Source organism: Aspergillus ambiguus (assembly GCF_047715705.1).
Source record: "Aspergillus ambiguus strain CBS 117.58 unplaced genomic scaffold BDV59scaffold_6, whole genome shotgun sequence".
Lineage (NCBI taxonomy): Eukaryota > Fungi > Ascomycota > Eurotiomycetes > Eurotiales > Aspergillaceae > Aspergillus > Aspergillus ambiguus.
The window spans coordinates 93,849-119,770 of NW_027395519.1; the positions used below are offsets into that span (position 1 = coordinate 93,849).

General features: G+C 49.6%; 10 protein-coding genes across 10 annotated transcripts; 7 read left to right on the forward strand and 3 right to left on the reverse strand.

Moving 5' to 3' along the window:
* Positions 1–586: 586 nt before the first annotated feature.
* BDV59DRAFT_211262 (uncharacterized protein) lies at positions 587–1,905 on the forward strand (the record flags this gene model as incomplete). The annotated part of the gene is made up of 4 exons (XM_073695766.1): positions 587–705; positions 736–1,622; positions 1,661–1,692; positions 1,729–1,905. The coding sequence occupies 4 exons, from the start codon at positions 587–589 to the stop codon at positions 1,903–1,905; spliced, it is 1,215 nt and encodes a 404-aa protein (XP_073550372.1).
* Positions 1,906–1,962: 57 nt separating this feature from the next.
* On the reverse strand, positions 1,963–2,965 carry aspf2 (major allergen Asp F2). The gene is made up of 3 exons (XM_073695767.1): positions 2,558–2,965; positions 2,107–2,492; positions 1,963–2,054 (listed from the first exon to the last, which is right to left on the reverse strand). The coding sequence occupies exons 1-3, from the start codon at positions 2,949–2,951 to the stop codon at positions 2,013–2,015; spliced, it is 822 nt and encodes a 273-aa protein (XP_073550373.1). The 5' UTR covers positions 2,952–2,965; the 3' UTR covers positions 1,963–2,012.
* Positions 2,966–3,701: 736 nt separating this feature from the next.
* Positions 3,702–5,352, forward strand: zrfC (putative ZIP Zinc transporter; the record flags this gene model as incomplete). The annotated part of the gene is made up of 4 exons (XM_073695768.1): positions 3,702–4,033; positions 4,081–4,221; positions 4,274–4,517; positions 4,564–5,352. The coding sequence occupies 4 exons, from the start codon at positions 3,702–3,704 to the stop codon at positions 5,350–5,352; spliced, it is 1,506 nt and encodes a 501-aa protein (XP_073550374.1).
* Positions 5,353–5,417: 65 nt separating this feature from the next.
* catA (catalase catA) lies at positions 5,418–8,262 on the reverse strand. Its single transcript, XM_073687186.1, has 3 exons — positions 7,623–8,262; positions 7,258–7,570; positions 5,418–7,207 (listed from the first exon to the last, which is right to left on the reverse strand). Exons 1-3 carry the CDS (start codon positions 7,854–7,856, stop codon positions 5,517–5,519), a joined length of 2,238 nt encoding a protein of 745 aa, XP_073550375.1. The 5' UTR covers positions 7,857–8,262; the 3' UTR covers positions 5,418–5,516.
* Positions 8,263–8,873: 611 nt separating this feature from the next.
* Positions 8,874–11,015, forward strand: BDV59DRAFT_191562 (acyl-CoA N-acyltransferase; the record flags this gene model as incomplete). The annotated part of the gene is made up of 5 exons (XM_073691919.1): positions 8,874–9,282; positions 9,360–9,517; positions 10,176–10,226; positions 10,377–10,916; positions 10,968–11,015. 5 exons carry the CDS (start codon positions 8,874–8,876, stop codon positions 11,013–11,015), a joined length of 1,206 nt encoding a protein of 401 aa, XP_073550376.1.
* Positions 11,016–12,512: 1,497 nt separating this feature from the next.
* BDV59DRAFT_211268 (uncharacterized protein) lies at positions 12,513–13,383 on the forward strand (the record flags this gene model as incomplete). Its single annotated transcript, XM_073695769.1, has 3 exons — positions 12,513–12,618; positions 12,665–13,008; positions 13,060–13,383. The coding sequence occupies 3 exons, from the start codon at positions 12,513–12,515 to the stop codon at positions 13,381–13,383; spliced, it is 774 nt and encodes a 257-aa protein (XP_073550377.1).
* A 345-nt stretch (positions 13,384–13,728) lies between these two features.
* Positions 13,729–15,931, reverse strand: BDV59DRAFT_172824 (GMC family oxidoreductase). Its single transcript, XM_073688778.1, has one exon. The coding sequence runs from the start codon at positions 15,823–15,825 to the stop codon at positions 13,852–13,854; it is 1,974 nt and encodes a 657-aa protein (XP_073550378.1). The 5' UTR covers positions 15,826–15,931; the 3' UTR covers positions 13,729–13,851.
* A 4,201-nt stretch (positions 15,932–20,132) lies between these two features.
* On the forward strand, positions 20,133–23,394 carry BDV59DRAFT_172825 (LEA domain protein). Its single transcript, XM_073688779.1, has 2 exons — positions 20,133–22,719; positions 22,772–23,394. The coding sequence occupies exons 1-2, from the start codon at positions 20,314–20,316 to the stop codon at positions 23,291–23,293; spliced, it is 2,928 nt and encodes a 975-aa protein (XP_073550379.1). The 5' UTR covers positions 20,133–20,313; the 3' UTR covers positions 23,294–23,394.
* Positions 23,395–23,792: 398 nt separating this feature from the next.
* Positions 23,793–25,092, forward strand: BDV59DRAFT_172827 (Clavaminate synthase-like protein). The gene has a single exon (XM_073688780.1). It carries the CDS (start codon positions 23,804–23,806, stop codon positions 25,001–25,003), a length of 1,200 nt encoding a protein of 399 aa, XP_073550380.1. The 5' UTR covers positions 23,793–23,803; the 3' UTR covers positions 25,004–25,092.
* A 334-nt stretch (positions 25,093–25,426) lies between these two features.
* BDV59DRAFT_199619 (cytochrome b5-like heme/steroid binding domain-containing protein) lies at positions 25,427–25,791 on the forward strand (the record flags this gene model as incomplete). Its single annotated transcript, XM_073693393.1, has 2 exons — positions 25,427–25,565; positions 25,640–25,791. 2 exons carry the CDS (start codon positions 25,427–25,429, stop codon positions 25,789–25,791), a joined length of 291 nt encoding a protein of 96 aa, XP_073550381.1.
* Positions 25,792–25,922: the final 131 nt, after the last annotated feature.

Consider the following 25,922-nt stretch of genomic DNA (forward strand, 5'->3'; position numbering starts at 1 on the left):
CACCGGGATAGAATAATGGTTATCTGGCCAAATGGCACGAGAATAGCAAGACCAGCTGGCCATGTACGCTTAGGAAGAGATGAGACTGCATGGTGAATATTTTCTTGTGCGTAGCGCTAGGCCTGAATGGGCGTCGCCCGAGAAGCCGACTATTTTCTGACGCGGCTGAGATCCCTGTGCTTGTCCCTGTCGCTAGCGCAATGGATGTGAAAAACGGTCAGCCCCATGATATTGGTGGCGTAAACCTCTTACCTCGCGAGCTTCTATGAAGATCCGTTCCACTGAAACCCAAATAAAACGAGCTCAGATCCATGTAGTCTTGTACTTCGACAAGGAGAATTCAATATAGATAATCTCAAAGAAACATGTTCGATCGGAACTTGGCATATTCACTATCTTTCTCTCCCGGGATACGAAGAATCCTTAGGAGGATGGGGCCAGAGCCTCGGCAGGAAAGCTATTATGACCATTGACCCCTCTTTATATTGTGCACATGAGACATGTAAGCGAGATTGGGTATCGGTATTTAGGCACACCACTTCTGCTGCATTTGCGTGAGCATTATGTCTAAAGATAACATCTCCTTATGCCGAGGCAGGACTTGATTTATCTTCAACCCTCCGGGTGGCAGAATGATCCGGAGGAAGAGAGACTCAAAGTCTCAACTCTCGACTATTTAGCTCCTTGTACTTACAACGGCCATTCGTTCGTGAAGAAGAGAGATAGTACGGTCAGATTCTTCGTGCAGTGGTTTGATGCAGACGGGGAAGAGTATCCGTCCTTGGATGATATAGAGAAAGCCCACTTCAGCGCCACAATACTGGGGGACCTCAACCGATGGAGTGTACCTCCAATGACTTACGGCGAAAAGCCTGAAGCTCATCCCGATAATGCCCCCATAGTTGCAGCATATAAGGCAAACTTCGTGCGTGGCTGGCTGGTGTTCATCATGCACCATCATCATTATTCCAACGACGTCATGGGTTGGGTCGACTTTACCCATCAGCTGGCGGAAAATTGCCGTGCCGTCTTCATCAACGATGAAGCCGCGTTTCCCACATGGGACCCTTCATGTCTCGATCGCTCGCGTTTAATCAAGCCTGAGCCTCCAGAGGATGTGAAGATTGATGGCCCTCCTCCGCCCCAGCGGCATCCCGACCATACCGGGGCGGTGTCGTTGCTTTTCCACCTTCCCAAGAGCAAAGCAGCCGAGTTGAAGAAGCTCGCTACGCCGTCAGACGGTTCCTGGGTTTCTACTTATGACGCCTTCTCGGCGTTCATCTGGCGCACTCTGTCCCGGCTCCGCGCCCCCGTCTTCAAGCCGGATATGTCGGCACCCCTGCGCTGGTTCGAGGCTGTCGACATGCGGAGACGTCTGCATAGCCCAAAATGCCCGCCCCGGATCCAATGTAATGTCATGTACGCAGCGACGTCACCGACAGCACCTTTTCCACAGCCGACAGCTGCTGAGGTGATTGAGTGGCCGCTACTCAAGTTGGCATCCTATATTCGCCGACTTACCAACAGCGTCATGCAAGAAAGCCTAGACCAGACGCTGAATATGGTGGCAATCATCCGCGGTAAGATGGCTTTGAGTTTCCGTATCAATTCGGAACCCCTATGTCAATTCTCCAGACAGATCACCGTGATGCTAACATAGTCACTGCTGCGGACTTTGGCTTCGCGACGCCGGTTACGTAACGTCATCTTATGGACTGTGTGACTGAGGGAGTCATCATCATCTACCCGCCGCGTAGAGCGGCGGCTGACTCGGACGAAGGCTGTGAGTTTTCTATAGCGTACGAGAAGAGTTTGGCTCAGACTCTTATCGGAGACCTGGAGTGGAGTAAGTACTTTGAGTATAGAGGGGTAGACGCTGAGGACGCGGGTTATTATCGCAATTGAGTACTATAGACTTTGGATTATCGCGAAAATACAGATCCATATCGAATATTTAACGGCGATAAATATTAAACATATACACAGACCGAAGAAAGCATATCCTCCATCCACTAGGTGCAATGCAACTCCCCACCATCGTGCGTGTGACAGTTCTGCAGTGAGAGGTTAATTCGCTATTCTCAAAACTAGAGAAAAATTACTCACTTCAGGAAGCTCCTCGCTCTCTTTAGCTTCATTCTCCTCTTTTCCAGGACAACCCTCGCCAGGAACCGCGATGTCGTAGGCGTAAGCCTCCAGAGCGAAGTATTGAAGCGTCTCAGAGTCCCTAGTTGACACAGAACGATTGCTCTTCGCTAGCTCAAGGACCTCACCGTGCCCATCTGCGAAATGATCAATCCACATCTGCCCAACGGCAGGCACATGGTACAGTCGGTGCATGAGATCTGCTGCCCAGAAGGTGGTTGCCTCTGAATTAGCTACTGTATATCCCAGGGCACACATAGTTGTCAACGAGCGGCGTGTGTGGTAGCTGAGTTCGCAGATGACGGTTTCGGAGGTGGCATTTTCACCACGCCAGTGCCCAGCCCAGCCTATTATTTTTGCCCTATTAGTTTTATCCAGCGTTACGCTTCAGGATGGGCATAAGTTGCGATACCTTCAAGCTCACAGTTTCCGTCGGGATTGTCGCATCGGAAGAGAATATCCGCTTTGTCGGCACTCACGATTATGTCGTAGGCGCCAATAGCCTCAAAGGAGGGCCGATTGCCGAAGTATTTACGATATATGCTGCTTTCGTTGCCCCAGCGAAGGATATGGGCTTTGGCGTGATATGCCAGGGCGATGGTCTCGTTCAACCCGACCTCAATTTGGCGACGTTGGGTGGTGTTGCAGCTTGAATGGATGGGATATTGGACCACTGCACCGGCATCCCATGCTGTGCTGGAGGTAGTGGCATTTGTGACTTTGTTCGTCGCCGGTGAAGGCGCAGGGGCTGCGGCTGCACTGGTGACGAGGAGGAGGGTTGAAAGGAGGGAGGATATTTTGGTCATGTTTGACACTAAGGCGATGAAGAGTACGGGATTAGTAGTTCTATGGTTGAGCATGCCCCGGCTTTATAGGACAGCTCTTGCTCTATAAGTGAAAATTCTGTCATACCAAGCATGCGCCAAGCAGCAGGTTTCTTGGATCATATCGTATCGAGAGCATGGTGTTAAATTCTGCCGATGATTCCGTTTTTAGGAGGGAATTTTGAGTATACTCTGACCGCAAATTCGCCTGGAGAGCGAAGGTAAATGGTTCTTATAGAGAAGAGCAAGACGGATTTATGAATAGAGAGGGCATCGCCAACCTGATCATCATCTCGGAGATTTTTTCCATGACAGACAGAAGCATACATCATACCCATCCTGCACAGACTCGGAGTACTCCGTCATATCGTGCATGTAGACCATATATTGCCAAGACGTGGGTGAGGACCTTGAGAGGGACAAGCCCTTAAGCCCCGGCGGAGAGTATCAAGGGACCAATATCATCCGTACAGGCTGTCTTGGCTGCTGCTTGGCCCCGATACCTTGGGGGTAAATCTTGGCAGCCAGAGATGAAAAACTCGCCAGCACGTCCCCCGCGGCTGAACTAATTGTAATCAACTACCTCCTACGAGTTGCAAGTGACCAGGTTCCTCACAGGGGTGGTTGATACCTTGTGAGAAACGGGTGTTAAATATCGGCCAAGGACTCCTTGCCTCCCGGAGATTCTGTTGCGAACGAAGACGGAGCTCAAGCCACTGCGAGAACACGAAAATGCAGATGAGAGGTTTGATCCTGGCATTCATCGCCATATCTGGTGCCCAGGCGCAGACATACACTGGGTGCCATACTCATGGTGATGTTGAATACTGCTACGGGGCTGACGGGACTGAAACTCCGATGAGCACGTACGCCACGGCCACCTCTGCTCCTGCGACGACCACATCGTCTGCGCAAACGTCTGCTGTCACGGGATGTCATAACCATGGCGAAGATGTCTACTGCATTGACAGCGATGGACACGAGGTCCAGGTATCTTTAACTGCGACCCCCACGGGTGAGATGCCGGCCCAGTACACCGACTGCCATTCACATGGTGGGGAGAAGTAAGTATCCTGAACGTTTTGCAGCAAATGAAGACTAATATATGTAGGTATTGCGTCGACCCGGACGGAAACGATGTTCAGATCCTTGAGGAGGGTGAATCTGGACACAACCATGGCAATGAAGAGTCCACCGATTCCGGGAGCGAATCGTCGGGAGAAGTTAACTGCCACTTTCATGCAGGTGTTGAGTAAGTTCCCGTATTGCGTTCAAAACAGAGTAAACTCCACTGACTGGTATAGGCATTGTGTCTCGGCGGGCGAATCAGAAGAAGAGAGCTTGGCAGCATCCTGTGGCATCCAGACCCGCGATTACGATGTGCCGTTGCGTATCGGGACATTGTTCGTGGTTCTAGTAACCAGCAGTATAGGCGTGTTTCTCCCGATGGTCATGATGAAACTCCCTTTCCCTGCCGTAAGTTCCGTTGCTTTCACCGTTATCAAACAGTTCGGCACTGGAGTGATCATTTCTACTGCCTTTGTCCATGTAAGGAATCCATCGCCCCTAAGTTAGCAGTCGTTAACCCAACCAGCTTTACACTCACGCAAACCTAATGTTCACCAATGAATGCCTCGGCGAGCTTGAATACGAAGCAACCACGTCCGCCGTGGTGATGGCAGGCATTTTCATCTCCTTCCTTACCGAATACATCGGCCACCGTGTGATCATGGCGCGCGCGGCCAAAGACACCACAGCCGTCCCGATAGCCGCCACACAAGACAGCGACTCGAACATCACAACAAAAGATAATACCAACCAGATAGACCCAACGCATGCTAGGACACTCGCAAACCTGGGACATAATCACGGCTCGCCGTTCGACCCGACAAAACCCAACACCAAGCTCTCCGTGCTGGTCATGGAAGCGGGAGTGATCTTCCACAGCATTCTGATCGGGCTGACCCTCGTGGTGGCTGGGGACTCCTTCTATCGTACGCTGCTGGTAGTCATTGTGTTCCACCAGTTTTTCGAAGGACTGGCGCTGGGGGCGCGCATCTCCCTGCTCCCGGGGCGCATCTTCCCAAACAAAGCGCTAATGGCGGGGGTATTTGCGCTTATTACGCCTATTGGCATGGCTATAGGACTGGGGGTGTTGAATTCATTCAATGGTAATGAAAGAGATACGTTGATTGCGTTGGGGACGCTCGATGCGCTATCTGCTGGTATTCTGGTGTGGGTTGGTTTGGTTGATATGTGGGCTCGAGACTGGGTTATTGAGGGAGGTGAGTTGCTAGATGCTCCTTTGCCGCAGGTGGCTACCGGGGGTATTTCGTTGATTGCTGGCATGGTCCTCATGGGGCTTTTGGGCAAATGGGCCTAATACAGATAGAGATTCTTCGCGAATATAGATAGTGCTAGACACCATCCGTACAGAGTCAAAATTGCATTTCATATACTATCATTAACCATTGTACTTTTACGAACATCGTACTAATAAAGTAAACGTACACACTGTCCAATATACATATTCCCGTTGATCATTTATTACCATGGGACTGTCGCACTGACGCCGTCCTGTTCCCGTTTGTAGTTCCGATGCAACGAGATCTGATAGAAGAACATTCCAATGAAGTCCTTCGCATCCTTCAAAATCTGGAATCCTTCGCGGAAGGTCTCTGGCTTCCGCTTCGCCGCCGCGGTAACAACGCCATACCATTCACGAGGCTCCGGCTGTGCCGAGGTGGCAACCTGCACATCCAAGACGGAGCCCAGCGTTTCCTTCACCAGCTCTGCAGCCTCATCAGTGGCAGCCAAGGCCTTCAGGTGACCAAAGGTCTCGGTGATCCAGTAACGAATTTGTCCGTTGTTTCTAAGTCTTGACACGTGAGGACCGCCGGGGATGAAAGTCGCGTCAAACATGGTCGAACGCTGACCATCATACTGGTGATCGGGGATCACCCCCTTGGAGGTCTCCTTTGACTCTCCGTCCGCATAGATCGCAGAGCGCTTGAGACCAATGACAAATGGCAAAGCGTTCGCAGCCGTGACGGCGGACTTGATCGCGGAGAAGGCGACGGGATCGTATCCGTCGCCAATGATAATGGCGATACGCCGGCTCTCGATGGTAGGCTTCTTGGGCAGGAACTCCGTCTGGGATAGACCTGGTGCCGTCTTGCCATGGTTGGCCTTGAGCGCCTTCTGCGGGATCGGCGCACCAACCATCTCGGCCACTGCCTGCGCAAGCGGAAGGTCGATTTCGGCCAGGCGATGACCAGCCAAGCGGTCGTACACCGTGGCATCATCGCAGTGGTCCAGCTCAAAGCAGAAGGCCTTCTTGATATGCTCCTTCTCGTGCGGCGCCATGGAGTTGTAGAACAGTTGCGCCTGATTGTGGTGCTCGCGGAACTTCTCACTCAAAGCTCGCTTCTTGCTTCCGGTGAATGCTTGTGGGTACGACACGAAGCCACCGTTGTCTCCAGCCGGAGGAACCGCGTCGAAACGGTTGGGCCAGTAGTTGACCGAGCCCTTCGAGATGCGGTGGCGCATCTGGCCATCGCGGTTATGGTTCAAGAATGGACACACCGGCCGGTTGATAGGCAGTTCCTCCCAGTTGACACCTAGGCGGCTGATCTGGGTATCGAAGTAAGAGAAGTTGCGGCCCTGCAGCAGCGGGTCATCTGAGAAGTCAATGCCTGGCACGATGTGACTGGTGCAGAAGGCAACCTGCTCGGTTTGCGGGAAGAATTCGTCCACATTCCGGTTCAGCTCCATCTCGCCAATCACGCGCAGGGGTACTTGATCTTCCGGCCAGACCTTGGTGGAATCCAAGATGTCGAAGTCGAAGTCATCCTGCTTTTCCTCCGGAATGACCTGGATGGCGAAGTCCCACTTCGGGTAGGCTTTGTTGTCAATGGCTTCCATGAGGTCCTTGCGGTGGAAGTCCGGATCTTGGCCAGCTAGTTTGAGAGATTCATCCCAGACTAGAGAATGCACGCCGAGGTGGGGAATCCAGTGGAATTTGACGAAATGACGCTTTCCTTCTTTGTTGATCAGCGAGAAGGTGTTGACACCGAAGCCTTGCATCATCCGATATGAACGGGGGATGGCACGGTCAGACATGGCCCACATAAACATGTGCGTGGCCTCAGGGTGTAAGTAGACAAAGTCCCAGAAGTTGTTGTGGGCTGTCTGGGCCTGGGGGACTTCATTATGAGGTTCGGGCTTAACGGCGTGGACTGTTTTCGTCAGATCTGATCATCGGTACCGTGACATAGAAAGCACATACCAAAATCTGGAAACTTAATAGCGTCCTGGATGAAGAAGACAGGGATGTTATTTCCGACAATATCCCAGTTGCCTTCCTCCGTATAGAACTTGGTTGCGAACCCTCGAACATCACGAACAGTATCTGCACTACCCTTACTTCCTTGGACCGTCGAGAAACGAACGAAGACAGGGGTATTCCGCGAAGTATCAGTCAAGACGTTGGCATAAGTCACATCTTCTGCGCTTTCTTTCAGACGGAAGTTTCCAAAAGCGCCGGTGCCACGGGCATGGACCACTCGTTCCGGAATGCGTTCGTGGTCGAAGCGGTGGATCTAAAGCATAGAGAGTCAGATAGGATGGAGAGTAGCGATAAACCGTGCTTACCTTTTCTCTTGCGATCTGATCTTCCAACATGGATGGACCGCTGTGTGCGTTGTCGACTGCGCGCAGCCAGTTATCGGTGTTGCTAATGCGAACGCCATGATCCGTAGTCATAGGTTGCTTGGTATGGACATCGACAGTATCAGGGTCCAGATCGACGATCTTCTTGTCCTTGGATGAAACGTCCTGGACTTTCTGTTGGGCTTTCTGCAAGCCTTGGGCCACTTTGGTCGCCATTTTGGGAGCTGTATTAAAATGTCGATTAGGATGGCAATTAATATACACCTAAAAATACAAGAAAAACAGGCTGGGCCTTCAAAAAGCGACCCTGCTGCGTAATATATGCCATATGCTGGGGACATTGATGTAGCCATGACAAGAGGCAGTTCGTCATGACGTTAGAACACAGTCATTCCACATGGTTCCGCCTCACGAACGCAAATGACAGCCATCCAATTCCACACAGGGACTTAATAATCCGCATGTCCTTGATTTTGGGCTCTCCAATACAATATGTCATATATGTCATACGTTGCGAGTTCTGGACTTCCCTCAAGTGACGCCATTACCAACCTCCGAGCATTGGGCTATATGGCGTCATTCGGACATTCAACACCACCTTCAGGATAGACCAGGTAAAAAGCTAGCATGATGAGCTGTGAGAGTTCAGCCTGGCCTCGTTGCTTATTACTATAATTATTATAATAAAGACAGAACCTGCTGCCATGATCGATTAAAAGATTCCATGACGTAAGGAGTCTTGGATTCAATAAAACACTTATTATACGTCTAGTAACAAGACTCCGACAAAACCTCACCTTTGGAAAATCCACAGAAATCGATTCTTCTTGCACCATGCATCTTGCTAATATAATACCCCCTGACGAGCTCGTTTTAGCCAAAGCCAAGATTGTCGCGTTGTGCGGAATATCGCCGATCGGAAGCGATAGCAAGTCACATTCCGTCCACCAGAGAGATTAGCAATTAGAGAAAGAGCAGATCATCAAACCTGCAGCCTATAGATATGGAAAGATGATTCTAAACCGATCGGCGATTCCATCAAATCATGGATATCTACGAGACAAGCAATGAGTCACTAGCCTCGGTCTTGGCTGAGGCTTTCCGTTGATGGATCCCCGCTTTAAACCAGGCTGTCAGCAGTGATTACCCGCCATTAATTTCCTGCATCCTGCATCTGAGCCTTCGTTCTCGGGTATACATCGAATACACCGTGCATATAGGCATACGGCCGACATGTCCATCCAAGTCCGGTATTCCACGGAGGCCGACGGCCCAGCCTTGGCTCAGATCAACATCGACAGCTTCAAGCACCAGCGCTATTGGAACAATGTGTTCCCATCAATTGACGAAGCCGCTATCCACCCTGTAAAATATTACCGCTGTCTCGAGAAGATGGCTGACCCAAACGTCCACGTCCTCTCAGCCGTGGACCAGGCCGCTGGCGATCGGGTGGTGGGATATGCACGGTGGACAATCCCAGGCGAAACGAATCCAAGTGTGGTGGAGTTATCTGAGGAGGCAAAGGCGAAGACTGCGGATATGTCGAGCGTGCTGCCAGAAGGGATGTCGATGCCGATCTATCACGAGTTCTTTTCGTCGATGAAGAAGTACCGGGAGATGTATGTTATGAAGAACGACATCAGTATGTTCCCCCCCGTCCTTCCCCCGATTCTATTGTCCATTTTCTCTTTCTGGCTTCGTCTGTCTGACGCATGGTAGTTTTGGACTTTTTGGCCACCGCACCCGAATCACAGGGGAAAGGCGTGGGGACTCGGCTGTTACGGTGGGGGATGGAACAGGCGGACGCTCGGAACGCACGAATCTACCTGGAGGCGACAGCAGATGGGTATCCACTGTATTGCAAGTATGGGTGGAAGGTGTTGGGAGAGCTGGAGATGGACTTTGAGCGGTTTGGAGGCCAGGGGAAGCAGACGTATTACTTGATGATGCGGAGTCCCCAGTAGAACCCAATCATCCACGACAGCCAGACTGCCACCCTCTGGGCAGAACCAGCCAACGACCAGCAGCGGACAAGCATTAATCCAGACCACCCGATAAGATAACGGCACTACCTGCCTGATGCGGTTTAGGGCCTCCCCGCAGCTGATCATTCGCGGGTCGTCCACGGGTGGCATGTATGCAGTACAACAATCGCCGCTTCGAACTGCCCGGTAGGGCTAAGGAGGCCCTCCTCTCCCTGTCTTCGTTCGTATAAGAAGGGCCTCGTCATGGCGAGTCTCATTCCGGAGTGTACATTCCCTCTTCTTCATCACTGCACCGTTGTCTGCCTGTCGCCTCACTGTGTCACCACCACCTCCCCCTTCGCACCCCTTTGCTCCTCTTGTCCATCTCCTCCCCGTTTGCACTTAGATGGCGTTGTCCTTATATCCTCTTCGCCGCCATTCGCACGTCTACACCATCGCTTTATCCCAACCCATCCGCAGGGACAGTAGTAATTGAGTCTGCTTCACCATGGCGATCGAGATCGTCCCCATGACCGAACGGGATATTCCCGAGGCCGTAGAATGCGTCCAGATCGCATTCGCCGAGGATCCGTATTTCCAGTGGCTATTCGATAACTCTAAAGTAAGTAGAGACCCGTGCGAACCACGTCAAATAACCCAGCAGGCGGGGCGTACACATACAACCTGTAAAAGGGTCCCTGTATAGTATGGTACAAGTCAAATGCCAAAGCTCTACATACACAAGATGTTAAACAACTTCCTCCACGTGTAGTACAATATCCACCGCAACGCTGCCTCGCTCGCCGCTCATTTCCAGTACGGCCTTAACTGCAATACTCCCATGTTCGTCGCCAAGGCGCCTCCCAGCGATAAGCGCTCCTCCTCCGTGGTCGGGGTCTCCTGGTGGTACAGTCCCCAGCCTCCATCGAAGCCCGTCTCCTGGTCCGTCTGGGCCCAGGACTGGGTTCTTTCCTTCCGCCAGTTACTGTATAATCTCCGCTTCGGCGGCCGCGGTGGGCTCAACATGCGTCGCTATCTGATGTGGAAGGACATGCAGAAGAAGACGCATGATGTCGTGTGGACTGACCCCCGTGGTTACTACTTCTGTAACGTGATTGCTGTTAGCTCTGACATGCGCGGTCAGGGACTCGGCCGCAAGCTGGTCGAGGTCGTTACCAAGCAAGCCGACCGCGAGGGGGTCCCGTGCTACCTGGAGAGCTCCAAGGGTGTTCCCAATTTGATCATCTACCAGAAGCTTGGTTTTGAGCAGGTGAAGGAGATCGACTGTGTTGATGGAGATGATGCCTGCAAGGTGAGTATTCTCTCTTCGTTCCTGGCGATATAGGGTCTAACTGGGGGGTAGTTATATTGCATGATCAGAAAGCCAAACGAGAAGGCCAGATTAATCTGATCTTATGCGTTTTGAATATGCTACACGGAATTTTTACAAATGAAGCGACGAATACTGGTGCTAATGCCTACATGGCTATCTTGTAGCCTTTCCTATGATAACCCAGTAACTTTGTTCAGGAACAGTCCTGCAGATGTTCTAAGCCTGAGGTGTAATGTCCAGGAATATAGTAGTTTCTAGACGAGAACGGATAGCGTCCGCACTTCAGTTTCTGGTGCGTACCCACATACAGTCGAGTAGTAGACAATCAACAAAAAGGGCAGTACTTTTTGGATTTTGGCGCTATAAAGAATAGGACATATAAATCTTTCTTCACACTATCTTCCTAACATACTGAAGCTGTATCGTTTGGAGTCCAGCAACAGATATATACCGTCAGAAGGTAGACGCTCGTTGCAAAATTTTATTTTATTAATACTATTTATTTCTTTTCTTTACTGGACAAGGTGAGACAGCTACCACAGTTCCTCCCCCCCCCCCCAAAATATTATTAACTGAGAATATGTAGAATACGTAGTAAGGCAGGGCACCAGAAAATAGAAGTCAAAAGCAAGTAACAGCCTCAACTATGGTTCCCCTTCCACTGCTACTTTTATATGGCGAGTCCCCAACCGCCGCCAAGGCCACGACCTACATCCTTGTTTCACGTACCACGACGCGCTTAATGACAACGAAATGACAGAACTTCCACTCCTCTTAAAAGCTAGATATGATGGCCATCTGATGTTGCTTCCTGAGGAGAACTCTAGGGGCGATTATTACTGTTTCAAACATTGGAATGGCAGAGGTAGCGACGTAGACTATGGAAAATCTAGGTGGGAGTTAGATGAGGGGGTGAAGAGATTCTTGGACCGCGAAGCCAGGACTGAAGAAGAACGTAGGGAGTGGCTCAATGCCGTACCGTTTGTGGATCAGAGTGTGCAGCAAGATTAGAAGATATTTACCACTGATTCAAGGCGTCGTTCATGTAAACATACAATGCAAACGGGAGAACATCTTATATCGACGCCATGATGAATTTCATGTCCTTTATGCCGTTCTGGAAGTGCCTAAGATTATTCATATTACACTCAAGGATCCACCATAGGGCTCGGTGGTTTAGGTTCACTGCGGCGTCGTTTGACATATAGCCTGTATCGTAAATTTGCGGATTCACTCTCATCTGCTCGACAAATACAGAGATTTCCCCTTTAACTGGATGGACGTTTGCGAAGGGCTTTGGTACCGTATTATACATAGGCCTTCTGGCGAATACCATCAGTGTCAGAGAACAGCCTACCAAGGTTCATTTTATTTTCTCAATCCTTCGCTAAGCATTGATAACTTATGAGTGGCTTTGCGTATTTCATTGTAAGTTGTGAATGATGTTACTTTTTCTGGATCTTTCCAGGATATAAACCCAGCAATCTCTCCCACTCCATTCTTCAGTCTCCCCCGTCGAGCAGAACCACCTCCAGAATTCTCAAAGTATACAGCAACTTACCAATCTCAGTGGCAATGGGAGGTCCTGTGAAGTCCGCAGATGGCACTCTTCCCTCTCAGTCACATACCTCCGTCGTTGAACAACCTCCCATTAAACCTGTCAAAGTCCTTATGATGCACGGTAGGCACTCCATATTTATCTCTGACCAGCCGCTGAAGAATAATAGGACATGGGTCATGTGGCACTCGATTGGATTACAAAACCAGACATCTCCAGTCCCTGATCCGCGATGCTATCCACAAGCGCACCAAACAAACCGTCGAGTTTCTCTTCCCTAACGCCCCCCTGCTTCCGACTGGCTTTGGTGAGGACACTTTCACCTGGGGACTAGGAGACTACCGTGTATCGCGTGTGCCGGGTCTGGAAAAATCCATTGCGTTCCTCATTTCTTACCTTGAAGAGCATGGTCCTTTCGACGGCATCATCGGATCATCCGCCGGGGTGTGCGTAGCAGTAGCGTTAGCCTCGCTCTTGGAAAGCCCTGATCGCTGCCCAGAGTTTTCTGTCAAGGTAGTCACACTGGACGGCGTTGCTTTGTCTATCTATTGCTGACATCGGCAGACCTCCCATCCCCGTCTTCGGTTTGTGATGGCGTATAGCGGCTGCATCATGGAGAATCCATGTTATGCGTCCTTGTACACCCCCAAGATTGAGACCCCCACCATGTTCTTTGTTGGTGAGCTGGACTCATTTATCCCAGGAGCGTTGACCATGCGTCTCGCAGAGTGTTGCAGTAATTCTGAGGTAGTCACATTCTGGGGTGCGCATTATATCCCGCGCTTTCATGAGACAAACAAGGCTGCCGTCAATTTTATTTGCAGTACTCTGACAGAAGGTAGAGAGAATGAGGAGGACGTGGACGCAAACGCATGGGTGGACATCTAGGGCGTTGCACCATTGGTGATTAGCAAACCTTAATGCGTTGGGTGTCAATATTTTCCTAGAGATTGAGAATTGTATGTTTCTTCATGTGCACAGATATTTATTGAGTCGTATAATAAGAGTTAATGTCCTTGTAGCAGTGGTGTCTGGGAAAGCAGCCTATGCCGGCAAAGTTGATCGCCCTAATATGGGTCCCTGGCATTGTTTGGTTGCTTCTACAGTGGATTATGCCTTATATCTCAGAATGCGCAGGTTATATAGCCTCAGTGTCCCAGAAGCACATTGTAATGACGCAGAATCGAAGATATGCTGTTTATTCAATTAATTATTTACAAAGAAAATATAATTCTCTATTAGAAACGGCATTAAATAGTATACGCCAGCAATACATCGCGGGAGACGGACTCGTCTTGATTACATGTACATCGCACCGCCTTCATGAAGACGATGTAGCCCCACACAAAGGAAAGCTTACGCGTGGTGGCCCGCACGACGGTGGTGACGCTTAGCACTCTGGAGCTCGCTCAGGATCTCATCAGCGGCCTTCTCAGCAACCATGTAGGTAGAGACGGCAGTGAACGTGCCGGGAATGCGAGGGTAGACGGAGGCGTCGACGACACGCAGGCCAGAGACGCCACGCACGCGGAACTTGGAGTCCAGCACGGCCATCGGGTCATCATCAGCGCCGATGGGGCAAGTGCAAGAAGCGTGGTGGCCCCAGGCCGTGTCCTTGATGTAGTCGTGGATTTGCTCGTCGGTCTGGAGGGAAGAACCGGGGAGGACCTCATCAATATCGACGGTCTGGCGGTCGAAAGCATCGCGGGCGAGGTTGATGGCCTCAGTAATGGCCTGGAGATCGGCCCCGTAGTCGCCAACACCAGTGTCGAAGTAGTTGAAGACAATCTCGGGAACATCGAGAGGGTCAGAGGAGCGGAGGGTAACGGAACCGGCGGTGTTGCGGGGGTGAGCCTTGAGAATAGCCCAGGAGAACCAGTCGTGCTCCTCAGTGACGTTGACGGAGTAACCGGGGAAGTAGCCACGGAAGTTGACGGGACCACCGAAGACGAAGACGTCGTAGCTGTCATCAGCAGTCACAGAGCTCTTGTAGAACATGGTGGCAGCGAGACCAGCAGAGGAATAAATCCCACGGTCACCCAGGACGGGGCTCTGCCAGCGGTCAATGCAAGGGTCTTCCTGGCCATAGAAGCTGAAGGTACATCCGTCCAGGTCAACGAAGTCCTCCGGAGTATGGCCCTGCACGACAACCTCGTAGTGATCCTGAAGGTTATTACCGACACCTGGCAGATCTGCGACAACTGGGATGTTGAACTTCTTGAGCTCATCAGCCGGGCCAACACCGCTCAGCTTCAGGAGCTGGGGGGAGTTGTACACACCGCCAGCAACGATAACTTCGCGGGTAGCGTTGACGGAGCCCGGGACACCGGGACCGGCAGATCCATGAAGGGGGCTAGCCTTGTAAAGGTACTGACCGTCCAGGAACTCAACACCAGTAGCGCGGGGAGGAGTGACAGTCTCGTCGAAGACGACCTTGGTAGCCTGGCAGTTCATGCGCACATCGAGAGGGTACTTCTTAGTACCATCATCGTTCTTGGCGTCGCGCACGGCAACGATGAACTCACGAGCACCGTTACGCTTGCCATCATCAGTGGCAATGGGGATCTGGTAGAATCCGGGCTGAGTATCGCGTTCCTTGGAATCCTTGTTGGCGTCGCCGAGGAGCAGAGTGCCGAAGTTCATAAGCAGGTTGGTGTGGTTACCCAGAGCGAAAGCACCACCGGAGAGCAGACTGAAGAGCTGAGGGTCCTTGATAGCCAGACTCAACGGGGCGGTCTGGTCATGGAGCCAGCCGTCGTAGCCGTGGCCGTCCTGTCCCGGGAGAAGATATCCGTTGTTTTCCATGCGCACGAAATATTGACGCATGTTGTCGGGAGACCAGGAAGAGTCGCCGGTAAGAGTGGCGATATAGTCGAAGTCAGACTGGTGAGGGTAGATAGTGATCAGAGCATTGTGGGCAGTGCAACCGCCGAGTGTGCCGGTACGAGGGTACAAAGTTCCCTTGACAACAGAGCCCTCGGGAGGGTCAGGGCCGGTGTAATCCTCGCCACTGGGAGTCACATAGGTGGTCTTGTAATCGCGGCTCTGTCTCTCATCGTCCTTGTAGTGATGGGCAAAGAAGTTCCAGGCGATCTTCGGATCTTCAGAGGCGACAGCAGAGTAGGCAGGGATGGAGTAGTTCAAGTTGAGACCCTGGTCATCACCGGCCTCGATGAGGAGCGTCTTGTGGCCGGCCAGAGCCAGACGAGCAGCCAGGGGACCACCACCTGCGCCGGATCCAACGATAACATACTCATACTCTTCGAGCTCGACGGCCGAGGTGACGCCGGCGGAGAGAGCCAAAAGGCCAACTAGCCGCTTCAGATTCATAGTGAAACGAGTGTTGTGCTGCTTAATAGCGCATCACGCGCCCCAGCTGCCTCGGTGGATTGATGGTTTATATACCCATCACAACGATCATGTCCCTCGAGGACGATCATCTCTGAGAAGGGAGTAGTCTATTCGCATGTGTAAACAGTCCCTGGCCATAATCTCTTCAATTTCCTGCGGAGCGAGGCTAAAAGGGCTGCAGGGGTCTAGTTAGAAAAGCATATTACGTTGGTTGGCTGCGTGGGAACATTAGTTCGCTCTAGACGGCCCACTTGGCGAGACCACGGGCACAAGCGAGTCGAATAATGGAGATGCTGAACCCTTCTCGAAATTACTGATCGCCGAGGTGACCCCAGTCATGATGTCCGCGTTATGCCGTCTACCGGTTAAGAGAAGAGAAGGTTGACGATGCTATTGGACTAGAAGATCTCCCTCGGATATACGCAGTAAAGTGTATTGCGTACGGCGTACTACGTTCAGAATACTGTCATGGTTAGCAAGGCTAGAATCCGTATTTAGCCAAGATGTCAACTGAATGTCTTTGACTAGCGTCCCGCTTTTCCATAAAGCCAAGCAGCTACTACTAGACGGACATGCAGGGGATGTCTCGGAGGATACATAAGGCTGCAGGCTGCATCCTTCACGTCAAGTCAAGCCTCCGATTTACAGGATTAGGGGTTAAAGTCATTGCACGATCGGCTGGCTGCGAATCTTGGGCCCCGTCTCGTAGACCAGTGAATGACGCACTTACACGGCATGTTTCCAAATGCCGGACAATGTTGAACGGGGTTTGCCGGTGGGGAGACGCCGACCAGAAGGTGGAGGTCATAGACTTGAACTGATACCATTTTGGCCTTAGCTGACCGTTTTGAAGCCCCAGAACGGAGCCCGACGGGTGCAGAAAAAGGGGGTCGGAGACAAAGATGCTCCGGCTTGCCAGGGTAGTAGGACAATTCCGTGTCAATGCGGGCAGGTCATAGTGTTATAATCAATCACTATTGCCTTGTAAAATAGGCAGTCCATTAGTGCGCCGACGATCATCACCCCAGCCGAGACTGAACGGTGGAAGCGAGGAGATTTAATATGGATCCCGGAGGAGTTCGATAAAAGAATATATCTCATTGGATAGTTATTCGGGTGCTATTTTTGTTTCTGTAAGTACGGAGTACACAGTACTGCTGTTTTTCCGTGCAAGCCAGCTTTCATAATATTTACCCAGTTAAGTCATTCAACCCTGAACAAACATATGCGGGCGGGCCATATTCTTTTCATGATTTGCTTAGTAACGCCGCAAGTATATATACATAGTCTTCTGTATAACCTAGGATATTGGAAACTTCCCTTCCTGGCGGTGCAATATGTCGAAGGGTCGGCATTAGACCTCGGAACTAACAAATGTATTTTCCAATGCTAAGCTTCACTGGTCGAAGGTCCATCTCCCTCGGAAGCCGGGGGAGTACGCAGTAGTGATCGTCTATGCTGATCAGAATGCGAAGATAGTCACGGGGAACGATAAAAGTCGCCTCCCGGAAACAGAACTACGCAGTAAATCATTCGCAAGGGGATATCGGTTGCCAAAAAAAAAAAGGGGGAGAAACCAGTTGAGTGGAAGCCATACTGTACTGCGTAGGTGTCTCAAATAATGCCAGTTACGACATTATCCTACCTCCTTTTTTTATTTTACAAAGAAAACCCCAGGCCGCGGTTGTGTGGGATGGTCCCAGCGTCGATGGACCATGGATGAAAACTCGGCTAGGTCCACCCTTGCGGGAATAGCTCTTCGCTTGTGTGGTGATTGTTGCACTGAAATTTTGCTAATTCTAGGAGGGAACTGCAGCATATTTTACCATGTATAAGCCGAATATCAGATTGCTTGTGTGCCGATCGTATCCAAGTATCGACATTTCTCCCCCCTGATGAGTTGAACTTAGGCGTAGATACGCATTACTCCGTACACAGCAGAGCACTACCGCACAACCGATCCTGATACATAGGAGACAATGAATTATTGTGATCGCTAGGAAAATGTTGATTGTCCGTTACAATGGCTTGGAGTAAGATATAGGAGCTAGACAGAGTTGGCTTCCAGATATTCCTAGATCGCATGATACTAAGCGAGGGCCTTTTGGTAGCGTAGTGGTCAATTTGATAAATACAAGACAACACAAAGAAACGAAAATATGGCACCAAAAATTGGATAAATGATATTATTTGTAGCCCCCGAGTGGCTGTTGTCGCACTAAGTGGTCTAGGTAGGCGCACTCTGTAGTCCAGATTAACGATTCTTACAACATCATCGGCGCAGTCACTTATGAGCATGAGATGTGTGAAGCGCAATGCCTGTCAACAAACCCGAATTGGTGGATATAGGTCGATCCAATCATTGCCTAGCGCTCTCTGCCTGAATTGCGCATTAAAAGTCGAGTGGTGCCTGTAGTTATAGCCCTCAAATACATCCTTCCTGTTTGAATGTTCTCTATTCGGCCTATTAGCTTTTCTACACGCTTGACACATTTCTATGTCTTCAAATTTCTCAACACTTCAATGATGATTATGGAAAATGTAAGTAGACCATAGTACCATCGTAGACGTGATACCATGATTGCCTGTTCACACTTACGGCGTACGGTATCAGCATATCGTGCAGGGATATGGGATAAGGTATTTTTCTACGCAGTACTATTTTCGGTGGCAGCCTGGTCACGGAGGGTTTGGAATTTAGCCCACCCAGCATACGACTTCCCACCTATCGCTTATATATATCTGTCGTCAACATTGAATATTTCCTAAGAAAGCCAAATGTTCCAATGAAGTTTCCACTGGGCAAGGGGGTTGAGTAGTCCTGGTTGTGATTCTCTCCTGACGCAGGTAGAGTTATAATATAGCCAGTAAATGAGCTTAATCATTTCTAAAGATTCATAGTCGGAAAAAACTTCATCACTAAGGGGAAAATATCACGACTGGCAAACCTCACATTGAGTATGCTTACAGTCTATAAGGGCGGTTTGGCCTAACTATATCGGATAACTGGCTAAAATAGTAAATGTATGTGGACGGAGGGTTAATTCATGACAATGTATAGCATTTTCCAAAGTGACTCATGCAATTACCTGCGTTTCCCTATAGTAGATAAATATGAAATGTGGCATAAAATTTATTTCCTTACCTGATACTCGCTCTCCTCTATTCTGGACTACCCATGCAATTATCTTGGTGTATAATGGATGCTGGATCTTTCTGAATCTAGTATGTCTGAGTAAATCTAGAAATCGAAGTCGCGCTGAAACCTTTCTTATTTGTTGAGTATACGTCATATTTAACTATAAAGTCTATTATATTTCTCTTCACCGACAAAATTTGCATGTTTGATTGCCATATGTATGAGCTGTTGAGCAGTCATACAATGGCCTCGCGGGAATCTGCAGGTTTGCATAAGTCAATGCAAGTATTTAAGCTTATACGAGCGTTCCAAGGAAATTTTTTTTTTCTGGCAACGTCACTTGGCTGGTTCCTGTTGAAAATCGTCCAAGGTTCCTTGTGTACCTCATGGTTGAATGCGACCATCATCCTGTTTTCCTTAGTGAAAACTATCATCCGTTAATATCTACTTCAACGTCATAAACACAGACGAGACTGGCGTTTTCCGATATGATATCAATCAGGTGGTGGGAAATTTTCCGATTGGTAGATCATGGCTTGGATGATCTCATGTCAATCGGATTTCTGGATCGGCTTTAACCCACTTTCTCGCCAGGGCCAGTGGGGGCATCCTCGTGGCATAACGGTGGGAAGCTGATTCTCTTTTGCGGCTGTCGATTCTACTCGCAAGTTATATCCCAGATTTTCAGGAGCTGGCTTAGAATTTGTAGTCCCATTGCCCATCGGGACGCACGTCCCTTGTCATAGTACCACAAGGGATTGCCTGGCGCGGAAATTCCAATATAAGAAGACTAGTTAGACGAATCGTACCATCCTAACCATATATTACTATCTCGTATGCTCCGTGACACTTCGGTAGATATAGTGGAGCCTATCAAACTGCGGAGCCGGTCATTGCTTTCCAGAATAATGTCATCTAATGTATGCGGTGCCCACCCAAAACAGGATTTGGCCAACTATATTAGATTAATTGCGTGACCCATACAACAGACCTGGCCAGCCGGAAGTTTCAGACCATAACTTCCGACATAGAATTTGCCCTTCGTAATGTTGATCATGACGTATGTGGATAACTATTCCATTAATCTAATATGTACCTGTATAGTAGCTATATTTAATGGCCGTTGAATTGCAATGACTGCAGAGATGTTCTCTAGCTATCTAGGAAGATATAGACGTCTTTGTTATATGAAATAACTATTTTCTAATCACTCTCGGTTTGTTTCATTATTTGACCCTTGAACACCAGCCACAATAGGTCCCAGAACATCATCGCAGCTATACCCAGCAAAGCTCTTTGTCATTTCGGCCATCACAAATTTCGGTGATATGTCTACAAACATCGAACACAGTCCGGCATCAAAGAAGAGCTCGCCTCCGAAGCTACGATCCAAGAATCCCATTCCAATCGATGATGAGCCTCCATCTACGCCGTCGAAGATAAACACCAAGTCCGAACAGCGCTATATATACAATCGAGTGCCTGAGGATGACCACTCCGAGGCCTCAGGATCTGCCAGTCAATCTGGTCTCTTTGGGAAAGCAAGGGGCTTGACAGACAATTTGATGAGCACCGCCCAAGGAGTTACAAAGATGGGTGGTCGGAGTGTTGATAAAACCCTGCCTGTTGACCTGTCAATCCTGAAGGGCCTTAAGGTTAAAGAGGAAGGAAGTGTCACCGGAAAGGATGGCACCACATTGGGTCGCGTCGTGGAAGGTGACCCCACAGACTTTATTGGACAGGTAGTCGGTGACAACGGGGAAATTCTTGATGAAGATGGGGATCTAATCGGTCGTGTTGAGGTCAATCCCAGTGCTGTCGGTGGGACTGTCGGCCAAGCCAGTGATCTTCTGTCAAACATCGCTGGTTTGCCTATCGCAGATGATGGTATCATCAGAGATAACGCGGGTGAGGTTGTCGGGAAATTAGTTGAAGGAGACGGACAGGATCTCGTCGGTTATACGGCCAATGGCCAAGGTGAGGTACGGAACGATAATGGTGACATTCTCGGTCGCGTCGAGGCAACTTTTCAGGCTGAACGGATCGGCAAGCACAGAGTTTTGACTCAAGACAACGTTTCAGGACCTCAGTACGGCAAAGAGATAGTGGAGGGAAACGATGAAGGAGAACCTAAAAGCCTTCCCCCCTTGTCTATTATGGAAGGCCTCAAATGTAACAAGTTGGGCAAGATAATCAGTTCCTCCACTGGCAAGCCGGTGGGCGAGCTGGTCGAGGGTGATCCGAAGAGGATTTCTCGCATGGGAGCGCAGCTTGATGATTACGGCCAGTTCTGGGACAGCCGCGGCAATGTGATAGGGAAGGCCCGGACTATTCCTGTCGAGGATCACCAGGATGACCCCCCTTTCGCTGGCCTCAAAGGTCTCCATGTGGTCGAAGAAGGTTGGGTGGATAACGCGAATGGTGAACGCGTGGGAAAGATTGTCGAGGGCGATCCCAAAAAGATCCTTGGACGCCCCGTTGATGAAGACGGAGAAGTCACCGACCAGTATGGCAATGTCATTGCCAAAGCGGAATACTGGGAGACTCCGGAAGAACCTGAACCTGAAGCCATCGACCTTTCACATTTGAATGGCCTTACCCCCAACAAACTTGGATATGTCATTGGACCCAAAGGAATTCCAATTGCCCGAGTTGTTGAGGGTAATGTGAAGGAGTTAGCTGGAAAGGAGATCGAGGATGGCCAAATATGGGATGGTCGGACTTCGGTTGGACACGTCGAGGTCATACCTGAGAATGAGCAAGAGAAAAATCCTGAAGGACCTTTCGCTGGTCTGGCTAATCTCGTCGTGAACAAAGACGGCTATATCGAAGATGGTGATAGTAACATAGTCGGCCAGGTTACTGAAGGCGACGCGAAATCTCTTCGTGGTCGCGCTGTTGATGAAGACGGTGACATTGTTGATAAATTTGGGAGTGTCAAGGGCCACGCAGAACCTTACGAGCTACCTGACGAACAAGAGTTGGAGCAAGACCTCTCAGTCTTGGAGGGTAAGACTGTCAACAAAGCTGGAAATGTGGTCGATGCCCAAGGTATCGTCTTCGGACGAATTGTGTCCGGTGATCGCCGACTTGCCGGTCGAAAGGTTGATGGTCATGGCCAGGTTTGGGGGGACGATGGTAAGGTGATTGGCAAGGCTGAGCTCATCCCAGGAGCAGAGCAACAGAAGCCAGAGGGTCCATTCTACGGCTCTGATACAGCAGAGGTCGGGAAGGATGGCATCGTCACCGAGGCCTCTGGACGTGTCATTGGCCGTGTCACAGAGGGGGATCTTAAGAAGCTCCTAGGTCGTAATGTGGATGAGGATGGCGATATACTGGACAAGAACGGAAATACAATCGGTCATGCAGAGCGTTGGGAGCCCGAAGAGAAGAAGCGCAACGTTAACCCCATGGCAGGACGCAAGGTCACTCGCGAGGGTGAAGCGAGAGACCTTGATGGAAACCTCATTGGCAAACTGACTTCTGGAAATCTGGCAACTCTCATTGGAAAGGAGATCGATGACAATGGTTATGTTGTGGACAATGATGGTAACAAACTTGGTGAATGTACCCTGATCGAAAACATGCCACCAGAGGAGGAGCCTGCACCATCACCGGAGGAACTGGAAGAACAGAAGAGGGCCGAAGAGGACAAACAACTTGCGAAGAAGATGAGCATGATTGTTGGGCAAACTATCGATCGTATGCATCCAATCTGCAAGATGATATCAGAGGTAAGTTATTTTCCTGCTGGATGTCTATCTAAGCCTGACTCGTGGATTGTAGCATATTGAAAAGGCAGAGCGCACCCCAAAAGAAGAACTAGATGAGGAAAAACTGGTCCAAAATGTCAAGCCACTTCTTGAGGAAGGGGGCGGTGTCCTTCAGGAATGCAATGGTGCAATTAGGGCTCTCGATCCAGACGGGCATATAGCAGCCACTGCAAAGGCGCGTGTTGCATCCCGCGAGGCCTCTCCTGAAGAATACGCCTTGGCGGAACAACTCAAGGAGCTAACGGATACGGTCGTTCGTACAGTTGAGAATGGCCGTAAGAAAATTGCTGATATGCCCCATGCGAAAAAGAAGCTTAACCCCTTATGGGGGCTTCTCAGTGAACCATTATTCCAGATAATTGCTGCAGTGGGTTTGTTGCTCAGTGGAGTGCTTGGATTAGTTGGTCGTCTCCTGGATGGCTTGGGCTTGGGACCTTTGGTCAATCGCCTTCTGGGTGGCCTCGGGTTGGATAAAGTGTTGCAAAACCTAGGCCTAGGGTCAGTGACAGATGCTCTAGGGTTGACGACGAAGTAAGCCATACGCGTGATGTTGGTGACTCGCCTTTGTTCTATCCAGATTGTGTATAAATTTATATGAAACATAGGAGTTTTATTTACATTATGACAGTGAAGGGGATATTGGGAAATCTTATCAGTTTGCAATATTTATGTCTCTGTTTAGAAGCAACTTGGATGGGATCTGCGAGTCTAGACATTCTGAAATTTATTTACACAGTGCACACATTGTTGCATGCGATTTTGGCGCGTAAATATTGACCACAGAAAATGTGTTAAAGGCTTTATCCGAACCGGTCCCATTCATCTTCTCCGTTGAGCACGTCAAGGTCTGTTTCGATGGCATGATAAGGCACGCTATATGGAATAGCCAACTGTAGTATGGGGGCCGGGGGCCGGTTTATCCTGCGCAATCGAATCAAAAGTGATGTGATTTTGCCGAAGGTGAGGAGTTCTCGTTTAAACCGGCTGTCAGATCATGGAAGCCCCTCCAAGCATCCATCTCCTTCTACGCAACTCGCAGGAATATATGAATAGGACCATGTCGGCATCAGTAAAACATGCGGATGACCCATCTATTCTAGATAACGAGGCAAAACAATCCTTATTGTCATTCACGGCGTTCAACCTCCCCGCATCTAACCAGCGTTTCCTCGGCCCTCCTCATCCCCGCAACACTGTCACCCCTCTTGCCCTCCGTCCAGATGTTCAAGGTACTAAAGATATTGACCTCGACGATGTCATCAAAAATGTGAAGTCGCTTCAAGAGCGTCATGGCTTATTTACCAAGCAACTGGCTCGGCATGGGACGCTACTGTTTCGGGGACTACCAATCCACAATGCTGAGGATTCCAGCAAATTTGCTCATGCATTTGGATACAGCCCTCATGAAATCATTGGCATTGTAGTCGACCGACCGCTGCTCGCTCCGAATGTAGCTCCTGCCAATGAAGCACCCAAAGACGTTCTTATCTATAACCACAACGAGTCGCCTCAAGTCCCGCATGCCCCAGAATACATCTTCTTCTACAACTATCGTGCACCTTCAAAGGGTGGTGAGACACCTATATCGTCATCTCTGGAGTTGTTTCACCGCGCGCAACAGGAGATCCCTGAGTTTATCGGAGAACTTGCTGAAAAAGGCGTTCTCAGTAAAGTCACCTACCAAGTCAAACAACAGTATGCGGGCGGGTCAACATTACATCAGGCTTTTGGGAAGAATATTAAGGACGGCGACGATGAGAGTACTCAACGGCGGAAAATCGAAGAGCAGATTGCACGTTATGGACGCGGAAGGCACACCACATGGGAATGGTCTGAGAATGGCCAGACTCTGGTTCTAACTCACAGGCTACCTGCGATACGGACTCAGCAGGGTACAAATCTCCAGACCCTTTTTACCGGGCTTGCTGCGTACTATAAGAACGCGCAAGTGAACAGTGGGTCGCGGAAGAACGTGACACAACAATTATTCGGCGATGGATCACCTATCCCAGAAAAGTATCTCGCTCACCTTGCAAAGATAACGGATGAGATCCGGGTACTGCACAAGTGGGAAGAAGGTGACGTGCTGGTTTATGATAATGTCATTGCACAACATGGAAGAGAGCCTTGGGAAGGAGAACAGTCTGATCGTGTCGTCTTTGCCAGTTTGTTCGATGGACCGAGGGTGCCAGGTGCGTATGGACTTGGAGACTGGGCGCAGGTGGTACAGGCACTTGATGGGTAGGTTTGGATCTTCTTGTATCATGTTTCCAGCCAGAAAGCGGATTTGTGGTGTTTTCGACTAAGTTCTATTGCCCATGTGGCATTTTAGCGATAGGCGAATAATGACCAACTTCGTTTTAATCTTCCGTATAAACTCCCCATTACTTAGTACCATAATTATAAAACGTCCAATAAGATAATTTGGGATTCCAACATTTGACGGCTACGGAGGTATTTGTACCTCGCCTCGGTGATTTAGCGCATGGACTTGTTAGTATTGGAAACTAGCATGTGAATTGACTATGCATAACATACTCCGTAGAGGAATCCATCCTTATACAAATAGAAAGAATTGAAAATTTTCGGGCGAACAGAAGCGATTTGGCTGTCCCATATATTGTTGTATTTGTTCCACCAGTTTTATTAGTATCCATTAAACCTAGCCATGGCCGAAGAAGCTGAGAAGAAATATTCCAAGAATGAGATTTCCCGCCACACAACTGATGGTGATATGTGGGTTATTATTGACAACGCTGTCTACGACCTGAGTTCCTTCCAAGAATTACATCCTGGTGGAAAGAAGAGTATGCTTCCAGAGTCCGTACTGATCTTGCTAATACTGATCCATAATCCTTCCCATATGCAGTCCTATTAGCAGTGGCGGGAACCGATGCCACCAAAAAGTACCACAAGTACCACAGTGAGAAAGCCATGACAAGATATGGGAACGACCTACGCATTGGGATTGTTGAGCCGACTGAACAAGGAAAGCCGAAGAAATCGTTCTTTTCGAAATTTCGTCGAAGCTGAGGTTATACTGGAGAAAGGATATAGTGATTGATACCCCTACCAGGGACTTGTTCCTGTGTAGCATAGTATACGACCACGAAATTTGTTGAAAGCCACCATGTCTCATATCATTCACGGACACCGCCTGTTCC